This window comes from Teleopsis dalmanni, chromosome 2, assembly GCF_002237135.1.
Source record: "Teleopsis dalmanni isolate 2A chromosome 2, ASM223713v2, whole genome shotgun sequence".
In the NCBI taxonomy this organism is placed as follows: domain Eukaryota; kingdom Metazoa; phylum Arthropoda; class Insecta; order Diptera; family Diopsidae; genus Teleopsis; species Teleopsis dalmanni.
In genome coordinates this window covers 131,614,997-131,626,052 of record NC_051847.1, presented here as the reverse complement: position 1 = coordinate 131,626,052, position 11,056 = coordinate 131,614,997, and the positions used below count along the sequence as shown (strand labels likewise).

Below are 11,056 nucleotides of genomic sequence, written 5' to 3'. Positions count from 1 at the left end.
TATTTTTTGCCCGAAGTTAGTATTTTTTTTTATTCAAGTAGAAAAACGCTAGATGAAGCGAGAAATGTTTAGTAGTGATATATCATTGTATATACCATTCTTTTCAAAATTCAAACTCTCGATTGGGATAGAAAATCATTATGTGGGTTGACGATTACATAACTAAATATAAAATAAATACCCATTAGCGACCTAAACAGCAAAAAATATTTTTTATTAAAAATTAAACAAAAATTGGACCACATTTCGACACTAATCTTTTCATTAGATTTTTCAATCTAATGGGTACTTAATATCAAAGAAAAATACAAGAATTTGGACAAATAGAAAGAGCAATCAAAACGAAAATAGATACAGCATCTTGCCAATTGGCCCAACATCCATTGTGGAGATTACAATTAATTTATCAACCAACCACCGGATCTAATTTATAGTTGCTAAAATCTCAAATATTTTATAAAAATGATACCAGCCTTCATACATAGATTTCCGAAAATCTTCTGACAACATAGACAAGAGCAAACAATCAAGTATCGAGGATTCAATTCAAAACTCTGTACGTCTACGTACAGGTACCAATCGCCTGCACAGACGAGCAAACGACAACAATGACGGACAACAAAAATAAAGTAAATAAATAAAACACTTATTTGATTAGTTGCAACAAATCGGCGTAAAGTGTAAAAAACAGACTGTCAGCAATAACTAAAGAGAATACTTGATTGATATATCCGAAAATGATATAACAACGATTTAGAAATTAATTAATTAATAAATATTGTAGCTTTGTCGTACTATTAGACTATTAGCATTTCTCGTTAATTTTTACATTTCTAAAGCCAGTCTGAACTCTGTTGCATTTAACATTCCTTTTCGCTTTGGTAAAGTTGTTTCTCTTTAACAATTTGAATCTGACTTTTTTTTTTGTTATGTAGAATTAGAAATCATAGGGATTGTTCTTTTAAAAATTGTAAGCGAGAAAAGTTTTTAGTGTGACTAAATATACTCTTTTATGAGATTAACTACAATATATTTAAAGACAAATTCGAAACTTAATATAAACTCTTTTCAGTCTTCATATAGTCTTTTTCTAGTTAAATCCATGCAATTCCCGTAAGTATCGTTATTTACGTTAACGAGATGTTATGTTTATATTTCAGGGTTTGAAGGTATAGATAAAATTTAACTAAGATATAGTTTTTTAATGAAATCCTAAGCAAACATAAAAATGTAAACTACTTTTATTTAGAATGTTTAAGTGGATAAATTTAAATAAATTTTTATATACCATCATTTTTCGTTTTATTTTGAGGGACGTGATACAAAAATTTTCATTTATATAAATAATTTATTATTATCGATACAATATTGTTTGATGCGATTTCTGAAAGTATCTAGCTTAACTTTATAACTTTAGATAAAATTAAAATACATTTTTATTCTATTTATTTAAGTGAAGAATTTCAGACGGATATTATATATGTCCTCCAATATGCTATGTTTTTTTGTGAATTCAAATTGGTTTCTATAAATATGTTAAATTACCCCGTTCCTATCTATCTCTTCCACTGCTATTTCTATAAATTACTTTAATGCTTTTTCCATATTTTGTTATTTTATTACTTCAACAACACGGCAATGATATTAAGAACTAATTTTATCTAACATTAATTACTAAACAATATTTTTGTTTCTGTTTTTCTTTCCAGAAGACTCTATTTTTTTAAATCGCTTGTCTGTCGCCAATTATATATGCTTTTATATCATTAGTATTAAAAGTTAAATGCTGTTATAAACATGACATTTTTCATAATATGAGAAGTTAAGTTTTTTGTTTAAAAACGTTAAATAAAAATTTTAGTTCAAGTTTGAATTATCTGTATGGGTTACAAAATGTTAACCGCAAATAGAGCATACATTAGGAAAACTAAAAATTATCCTAGACTAATATATATTTTTTTTCGAATTTAAAATTAATACTTTTTAATTGTTTTTCTTATTAATGCAAGTCGTTGTTTATGTGCTTCAGTTACGGCAGCACGTTTATATGGCCGTAACTCATCAGTGCCAAAACCTGGTAACCACATTTTATATTTACGTTCCAGATGTAACTGCACATCACGTACTTCAAGTTTTGTTGCTTTTCGGTGCTTAGCGTATTGACTAGCGGATCTTACCGCATCTTCAATGAAGTCATCAGCTATTTGTAAAATTATTTCTTCGACATCTTCATCCAGTTGTACAGATGTATCAATTTCACGCACCAATTCCATTAGTCTAGGTTTTGTAAGAATCTTTAATTTATTAAGGAGAAAGAATTATTAAAAAGATTTATTTATTAAGTCGATTAAGTTAACAATCTTACCGGTTGATTATCATTACTAGTATTTTTGACACTTGATGTTGGAGCAGAAGCACTTACACTTGGATTGGAATTGTGTACATTCTGTATGTTTGCTCCAGCTGTATTGCTCACACTGACTGGATTAGAACTAAATGTACTGACGGGGCTTTCGAGTGGTGATGCCATGTTAGTATCTTGTGATTCTTCAATAGCGCCGTTACTATCAAAATTGTGAAAAATGTCCGACATGGTAGCTTCAATTTATGTTTAATAATATATGTTACAATATAATATGTGTGGCAAGAATTTAATCAAGCCAATTATAAAACAGAAATAGATTTCTTTCCAAATTTTAAAATTTAATTATGAAATTGAAGCAAATTAAATGAAAAGGCCGAAATGTTGTTATAAGTGTTGTCAAAGAACAGGATCAACTGGAACTGTAGTGTAGAATACCGTGTATGGACAATAATATTTTTGTTTTACAAAAGGTGTTGCAATTTTGAAAGATAAAGTATTATACAGTTAAAGAAAGAGTAATGTATATTTCACGAACAAACATATTTTAAATCTTAAAACTTACTTTGTTACCGACAACTTTCGTTCAACTTCTTAATAACTCAACATAGTTCACTAGTTGTTGCAGACTGACTAAAAATGCAATGACGTCTTTGACATTTCTACACTTTTTACAATGTTACCATGCTAAATAAATAATGAAATTAAAAAATATTTGAATTTCCAAAATTATTAAGACATTACCACAGACAAATAATATACAGATTGCGAATACAGAAAAAAAAAATGGTTCCCATGATTTCGTAGCAGCCAGCTAAAAGCAAATTTGAGTTATATATACAGTCAGCGACAAAACTCTACATACACCCCCCATTTCTGCTAGTTCGTAAATCCAAAGACATAATAGAAAAAAAGTAATGATACAGTTTTGTTTAGAACTGTTTTTTAATAATAATAAACAAAAGAAAATTCATTCATCAATATAAATTAACGAAATTATTCGAAAAAAACCTAAAAAAATCATTGACAAAAGTCTACATACACTTCATTGATTGTTACATTTAGTTGACAGTAATTTAAATGTTAAACGGGAAAGTACCGTTTTTCATATTTAATGCTTGTGGCATGAATCATACACTTATATAATGTACTTAGTTGTGCTTTGTGAGTGGTATTTAATTGACACGATGGGTCCACGAAAAGAAAATTCAAGTGATATGCGAAATCTGGTTATTAAGCATAGAAATGAAAAAAAACCTTATGGTAAAAGTATCAAAATTAGTAAATTTGACTCGATCTACAGTTCCGACGATAATAAAAAATTATAAAAATACTGGTTCTATTGAAAATAAGCCTCGCAGTGGTCGCCCAAGGATACTCATACGTAGGGATGTCAGCTTGGTTTTAAAAGAAGTTAACAAAAATCCGAAAGTAAGTGCCTTAAAATTAGTCGAACACATTGCTAGTGCAACTAGGAAGCATGCCAATCTACGTCAAAGCTATTTTTCCTACTTCAGTTGCAGCTACGTCTCCCCAAAGCATAGCACTGCCACCACCATGCTTTACAGTTGGCATTATATGCTTCGGATTCAGTGCTGTTTTTGCTTTCCTCCAAACTTTAGCTCTCCCATCGCATTCAAATATATTGAATTTGGATTCATCTGTAAATAAAACCTGCTTCCAGAAATCAAAGTCCTTTTCTTTATACTGTTTGGCAAACTCTAAGCGCAGCTTTCGGTTTTTTTCAGAAATTAAAGGTTCTTTGCGTGGTATTCTATCATGAAAACCGTGGCTGTTTAACGTTCTTTGTACTATACGTGGATTGACATGCTTTCCAGTTACATTAGCAATGTGTTCGACTAATTTTAAGGCACTTACTTTCGGATTTTTGTTAACTTCTTTTAAAACCAAGCTGACATCCCTACGTGTGAGTTTCCTTGGGCGGCCACTGCGAGGCTTATTTTCAGTAGAACCAGTATTTTTATAATTTCTTATTATCGTCTGAACTGTTGATCGAGTCAAATTTACTAATTTTGATACTTTTACCATAAGGTGTTTTTTCATTTCTATGCTTAATAACCAGATTTCGCATATCACTTGAATTTTCTTTTCGTGGATCCATCGTGTCAATTAAATACCACTCACAACAAGCATTAAATATGAAAAACGGTACTTTCCCGTTTAACATTTAAATTACTGTCAACTAAATGTAACAATCAATGAAGTGTATGTAGACTTTTGTCAATGATTTTTTTAGGTTTTTTTCGAATAACTTCGTTAATTTATATTGATGAATGAATTTTCTTTTGTTTATTATTATTAAAAAACAGTTCTAAACAAAACTGTTTCATTACTTTTTTCTATTATGTCTTTGGATTTACGAGCTAGCAAAAATGGGGGGTGTATGTAGAGTTTTGTCGCTCACTGTATATATTGCGTATAATACAATGATCTTAAGTGTTCGAAACATGCAAAGAGATTTTGAATGTGCGTATGAAGTATATGTGATATAGTATAGAAATTGTTGCTATATTTTCAATTCATATTACCAACACCAAGTTGCTGGCTATACTGGCCGAAATGTATGTATATGTAAACAACAAACCCATTTTCTCAATCTAGGCCAGTAGTTGCATACTGGCCTTACACTTCGGCCAGTAAAGAAAAAAGTGTTACCAACGCAAGAAGCGAACTATTGTGAACCTTCATTGGAAATTCCAATAAATATTGCAATCATATGTCAAAAATCATATAAAAACAAGTATTCAAACAAAATTAAAAATTTTTATAGATTGGATATTTGGTATTATTTCAAAAATTTTTATCATTCCTTTAAATTCTGTATTCATTTTATCGATTTTATACAAAATGTAATTTGCTTACATCATGTGCACGTATGCAAGATTTGCTATTTGTCAAAACATAACACTTACAGACTGCAACAGTGATGCCAATGTCTTGTTTAGCGAGTATAGAAAAACATGCGTTTTTTGCGAGTGTTGCTATTTTTTGCCACAAATCGGAGAGGCCTAATATACCTATTGTTACATTTAAATGTTATAGTTATCATGTCTACTTTTACATTACATGGTTCCGAATATTGGGCTTTAAAAATGGTGGTTTGGTCTTTTCGTTTAAAAAGCTACTGGCAGTACTGATTGTTAAATAAGCAAAACTATTGTGAATAATAATTTTTTATATTGAGAGTTGAATTTTGTTTTGTTTATGTTGCGCTTTAGTTTAAAATGCAAATTCAAAAATATACTGAACAATCTTTAATTTCAAAAAACTTCGATTCAAGTCAAGACAACGAAGACGGTTTTGATGAGTTGTGGTGCAGAACATGCTGCGAGAAAATTAGTTTGAGATTCCTGCATTTGTTGACAAATGAAGCTAATGTGCCTTCTTTGTCGAATATGTTGTCAGAAATAGCCAAAATTGATGTAAATTCAATTTATTTAATGTTCTTTTTTGCAAACTAATACAATAGCTGCATTTAACTCAATAGGTGAAAACTAAAAACGGTGATGGGTTCCCCGAGCATATTTGTGACAATTGCGTATACAGACTGAAAATAGCTTACAACTTTGTTTTGCAAGCCCAGCAATCTAATGAATACTTTGAGCAGATGACTTGTATGCTACTGAAGCAAAACTTGAACAATTCACAACAAACACCTATAACTATGACAGAAAATCTTACTTGCAAATCTGAGTTTTATGATGAATTTGCGAATATAGAGAAAAGCAATGTTGACACGAACTCGGAGAGCTATGAAAATATCTTTGAAGATGTTACAGTAAAAGATGAAACTTTACTTGATGAGGAAAATAATGATGAAGGTAGTGTTATAATTTGTTTTGTTAAAAAATGAATTGAAAATTACTTATGTATCAAACATGAATCCATAGCATTAGTGAAATCTATGGATATTCCGTCTCCAAATATAGAAATGAATAATGACGACTGTAGAAGGAAGTAAGTTAACTTTATATACGTTTTATATCGCATAATCCACAAAGTAATTTTTTTAAGAAATGATCGAAAGATTGTTTACATGCAAACAAGGAAACTAAATAACAAACGGTATGTATGGAACCCAGCAGCGGAACAAGCGTTGTTTGAGCTGTGGGAATCGAATTTAAAACACCTTACTCAAACGCGTAGGAAAGGACACATATATAATGAAATATCTGAACAACTAAGTAGCATTGGATTTTATCATAGTGCCCGCGAAGTACAAGTGAAAATAAATAATATGACTCAAAAATACAGGTATATAGAATGAATGCATATCAAAGTTTTTTAATATTTAATAGTTTAAATTTTTATTAAAGAAAAGAAAATCGCAAAATAAAATCTTCAGCTGAATCACAGTCAATGTGGATACATTATGAAAGAGTGAAGAGAATTATTGGAGATTTCAAATGCAAGAATATTGAACAACTCCAAACAGAAAACGTTGACGGTAAATAAGTATTCGATAATTATTCAAGTATTTACACCAAGTTTTATATAGTTATGTAAATTTTCCTATATTTATATAGTTGATATTATGTTTGTATTATCTTGTTATACACTATATAAAAGTATTAAGTATTAAAAATATATTTTGTAATATTTCGGATGGGGAATTTTATGAAGTATGTTTGGATGATTCAATATCTATTGATGTAAACATAAGGACACAATCTTCATTGTCAAGAATAACAGATAGATCCGGCCTAATGCCACCATCGCCATCATATTTAGAAAGTACATCACCAATATCGTTGGAAAGTTCGATGGTAGAATCAACGCCTACGTCGCCAAAACCGAAAAGAAGAAAATCAAATTCTTTTCAACAAAGGATATTAACCAATTCGAAGAAATCAAAAGGTAAAATATTTTAGAATTTAGAAGCATTGTAGCACACGTACAAAGAACGGTTTAATTTTGACTGCTTTCTAGAAACACCAATATCTTTGACAGAAAATCTTACTTGGGAACCTGATGATAATAGCGATTCAGATGCGCAATATGAAATGAAAAATATAAAAGCACAAAGTATAAATATTGGTACAATTTTACAAAGTTCTAAAAATTCTTTTAAAAATAATGTTGAACAAAAAGATGAAATGACTTCTGGTGTAGAAAATGAAAAAATTAAAATTAAAGGTAATTTTATAATTTGTATAAGTTAAAAAGTAAAGAAAAAAAGAATTTGTATACGTAAAGATCTCTGCTTAAATGAATCCATAACATCGGAAAAATTGGTGGATACGCCATTACCAATTATAAAAATAAATCACAATAGAAAATATAAAAGCAAGTAAGTTAAAATTTTTTTTTACTATAAGTTTTTACGTTTCTGTTGTATAAGCCATAAAAATATCAATTTTAGAACTTATCAGAATATTGCTATGTTGCTTAAACGAAAGCAAAAAGAAAAGCTATATAGTATAAATCAAAAACGAGATGTATGGAGCCCCACAGCAGAACGAGCTTTACTAGAAATATGGGAACTTAATTCGTATCGCCTAAATCGTACACGTAAAAATGGGCACGTCCATAAAGAAATATCTGCAGAGCTTAGTAAACTCGGATTTGTGCACAATCCCCGTGAAGTACAAGTCAAAATAAATAATATGACTCAAAAATATAGGTATATAAAATAAATAAATATTTAAGTTCTTTAATATTTAATAGTTAAAATTTTTTATTAAAGAAAAGAAAATCGCAAAATAAAATCTTCAGCTGAATCACAGTCAATGTGGATGCATTATGAAAGAGTGAAGAGAATTATTGGAGATTTCAAATGTAAGAATATTGGAGAACTCCAAACAGAAAACGTTGACGGTAAATAAGTATTCGATAATTATTCAAGTATTTACACCAAGTTTTATATAGTTATGTAAATTTTCCTATATTTATATAGTTGATATTATGTTTATGTTATTTTGTTATATACTATATAAAAGTATTAAGTATTAAAAATATATTTTGTAATATTTCGGATGGGGAATTTTATGAAGTATGTTTGGATGATTCAATATCTATTGATGTAAACGCAAGGACACAATCTTCATTGTCAAGAATAACAGATAGATCCGGCCTAATGCCACCATCGCCATCATATTTAGAAAGTACAACACCAATATCGTTGGAAAGTTCGATGGTAGAATCAACGCCTACGTCGCCAAAACCGAAAAGAAGAAAATCAAATTCTTTTCAACAAAGGATATTAACCAATTCGAAGAAATCAAAAGGTAAAATATTTTGGAATTTAAAAGCATTGTAGCACACGTACAAAGAGCGGTTTAATTTTGACTGCTTTCTAGAAACACCTATATCTTTGACAGAAAATCTTACTTGGGAACCTGATGATAATAGCGATTCAGATGAGCAATATGAAATGAAAAATATAAAAGCAGAAAGTATAAATATTGGTACAACTTTACAAAGTACTAAAAATCCTTTTAAAAATAATGTTGAACAAAAAGATAAAATGAGTTCTGGTGTAGAAAATGAAAAAATTAAAATTAAAGGTAATTTTATAATTTGTATAAGTTAAAAAGTAAAGAAAAAAGAATTTGTATACGTAAAGATCTCTGCTTAAATGAATCCATACCATCGGAAAAATTGGTGAATACGCCATTATCAAATATAAAAATAAATCACAATAGAAAATATAAAAGCAAGTAAGTTAAAATTTTTTTTTTACTATAAGTTTTTACGTTTCTGTTGTATAAGCCAAAAAAATTTCATTTTTAGAACTTATCAGAGTATTGCTTTATTGCTTACACGAAAGCAAAAAGAAAAGCTATATAGTATAAATCAAAAACGAGATGTATGGAGCCCCACAGAAGAACGAGCTTTACTAGAGATATGGGAACTTAATTCGTGTCGCCTAAGTCGTACACGTAAAAATGGGCACGTCCATAAAGAAATATCTGCAGAGCTTAGTAAACTCGGATTTGTGCACAATCCCCGCGAAGTACAAGTGAAAATGAATAACATGATTCAAAAATATAGGTATTTGTTAAAAATAATAAAAAAAAAATAATCCAAGAATAATTAATTCTTATTTTATTAAAGAAAACAAAATCGCGAATTACAGTTTTCAGGCGCATCTGAGACTGTGTGGACATATTACGAAAGCTTAAAGAGAATTATTGGAGATTTAGAATGTGAGAATAAGAAACAATTCCAAGTAAAGAGCTTTAATGGTAATAAATATTCGAAAGGCATATTAATTTTTTAGACTATGTGTTCTTTATTTATGTTCTGGTATATTGATAATCAGTATATGTTTTTGTTATTTTATTATATATAAAGTTGCTCGCTTACAAGATCCAATTATAGTAAAATCTATGGAATCACCAATTCCAGATACAGTAATAAATAACATCACAAGTTGCAAAAGCAAGTAAGATTACATTTGTATACATTAAAACTTTCTCGTTACATGTTTCAGAAATATCTCTTTTCTAGGACTCATCAAAAGATTGTTTCACTGCGCAACCGAAAACGAAAGAAGATTTATCAAAAAAATAACAAACGGTATGCATGGAGTCGAGAAGCGGAACAAGCATTATTTAAGCTATGGAAGTCGAATTTAAAACATATTCTTGGTACACATAGAAAAGAGCATATATATATAAAAATATCTGTACAGCTTGCAAAAATTGGATTTCACTACAGTGCCCGTGAAATTCAAGTGAAAATAAATAACATCACTCAAATATATAGGTATTTAGGAGTTTTGAATTTAATAGTTCTATAAATTTGAATTATTATTTCATTACAGAAAAGAAAATCGGAAAATAGAGTTCTCAGGTGATTCACGGTCTATGTGGGTACATTACGAAACCGTAAAGAGTATTATTGGAGATTTTAAAAGCTAGAATTTTAAAACTTTGTAAACACAAATTAGCTATGGAGAACAAATAATCGAAAATCCCTTCGATTTTTACATCATAGGTTATTTTTGGTTTATGTCTTAATAATATTAATTTATATTTTCTTAACGTGCACTATTTATATTAAAATAAACATACACTTTCCTTCACATTTGTTTTTCTATTTAACATATTAATTTGTATAAAAATCTCCTAAATGTCAATTTTGAACTATTATAGTCCTGTCACTGGCATAGGCCATCAATCTTGCTAAATCTGTGTCCAGCAATTGTCGGAAAACTGAGGTTACCAACCACTGTGATAACAGTCACTGACATATTAACAATGCACCCCTACTTGACCACTAAGACATTGGCCAATCTTACAGCAAATATTAGACAAGTTACGGTGGAATGAATAAAAACATTAATTTCGATCTATAGTATTTTATTTCATGTTTTAAAAATTTCAGAGAAATATTTTAATATACATATATAAATAATTTATATAATTTATTTATACTATTTGTTCCCTTCAATATTTCTATGTCGAGAAAAAAAGCAAAGATTATGTGATACAAATTTTTCTTTCTGAGCCATGTGTGTACATTGCTCCAGAGTTAGATGTTACAGTCAGTTAGAATCCTGTCTACCAGATTTCTTGGTTAGGTGAATTGTAATTTAATTAATTTAATTTAATAATTCAACCTTAAATTGTTGCATTAAATAATTTTTTATTTCATCCTTATTTTTCTTAGATTACTGAGGCAACTGAGTTAAGTAATTGATTAAGACATAGCCCTTCTAAGTTGGTA

The 11,056-nt window shown here is 29.2% G+C and overlaps 2 protein-coding genes across 7 annotated transcripts; one reads left to right on the top strand and one right to left on the bottom strand.

Annotated features, from left to right (window-relative positions):
• Positions 1–1,309: 1,309 nt before the first annotated feature.
• Positions 1,310–3,037, bottom strand: LOC119675807 (transcription initiation factor TFIID subunit 12). Of its 2 annotated transcripts, none has more exons than XM_038087026.1 (3): positions 2,928–3,037; positions 2,366–2,564; positions 1,310–2,294 (listed from the first exon to the last, which is right to left on the bottom strand). In XM_038087026.1, exons 2-3 carry the CDS (start codon positions 2,528–2,530, stop codon positions 1,974–1,976), a joined length of 486 nt encoding a protein of 161 aa, XP_037942954.1. In that variant the 5' UTR covers positions 2,531–2,564; positions 2,928–3,037; the 3' UTR covers positions 1,310–1,973. The 2 variants fall into 2 exon arrangements, with proteins under 2 accessions (XP_037942954.1, XP_037942952.1); XM_038087024.1 differs by having other exon boundaries at positions 2,366–2,784; positions 2,928–3,021.
• A 2,152-nt stretch (positions 3,038–5,189) lies between these two features.
• Positions 5,190–10,386, top strand: LOC119675803. 5 transcript variants are annotated; one of them, XM_038087017.1, is made up of 18 exons: positions 5,190–5,805; positions 5,871–6,204; positions 6,274–6,340; positions 6,398–6,637; positions 6,700–6,830; positions 7,007–7,240; positions 7,334–7,519; positions 7,580–7,673; positions 7,746–8,006; positions 8,070–8,200; positions 8,377–8,610; positions 8,683–8,889; positions 8,949–9,042; positions 9,116–9,376; positions 9,440–9,570; positions 9,680–9,770; positions 9,836–10,093; positions 10,152–10,386. In XM_038087017.1, the coding sequence occupies exons 1-18, from the start codon at positions 5,608–5,610 to the stop codon at positions 10,246–10,248; spliced, it is 3,249 nt and encodes a 1,082-aa protein (XP_037942945.1). In that variant the 5' UTR covers positions 5,190–5,607; the 3' UTR covers positions 10,249–10,386. The 5 variants fall into 5 exon arrangements, with proteins under 5 accessions (XP_037942945.1, XP_037942943.1, XP_037942947.1 ...); XM_038087015.1 differs by having other exon boundaries at positions 7,313–7,519; positions 8,704–8,889; XM_038087019.1 differs by having other exon boundaries at positions 7,313–7,519; positions 9,734–9,770.
• The last annotated feature ends 670 nt before the right edge of the window (positions 10,387–11,056 follow it).

Bases quoted from the DNA above. Each gene is read 5' to 3' on its own strand.
- LOC119675807 (XM_038087024.1), bottom strand. From the start codon at position 2,593: ATGTCGGACATTTTTCACAATTTTGATAGTAACGGCGCTATTGAAGAA. The intron at 2,295-2,365 runs GTAAGATTGTTA...AATAAATTAAAG, and splicing joins CTAGTAATGATAATCAACCG to ATTCTTACAAAACCTAGACT.
- LOC119675803 (XM_038087014.1), top strand. From the start codon at position 5,608: ATGCAAATTCAAAAATATACTGAACAATCTTTAATTTCAAAAAACTTC. The intron at 6,638-6,699 runs GTATATAGAATG...TTTTTATTAAAG, and splicing joins AATATGACTCAAAAATACAG to AAAAGAAAATCGCAAAATAA. The intron at 7,241-7,312 runs GTAAAATATTTT...ACTGCTTTCTAG, and splicing joins CAATTCGAAGAAATCAAAAG to AAACACCAATATCTTTGACA.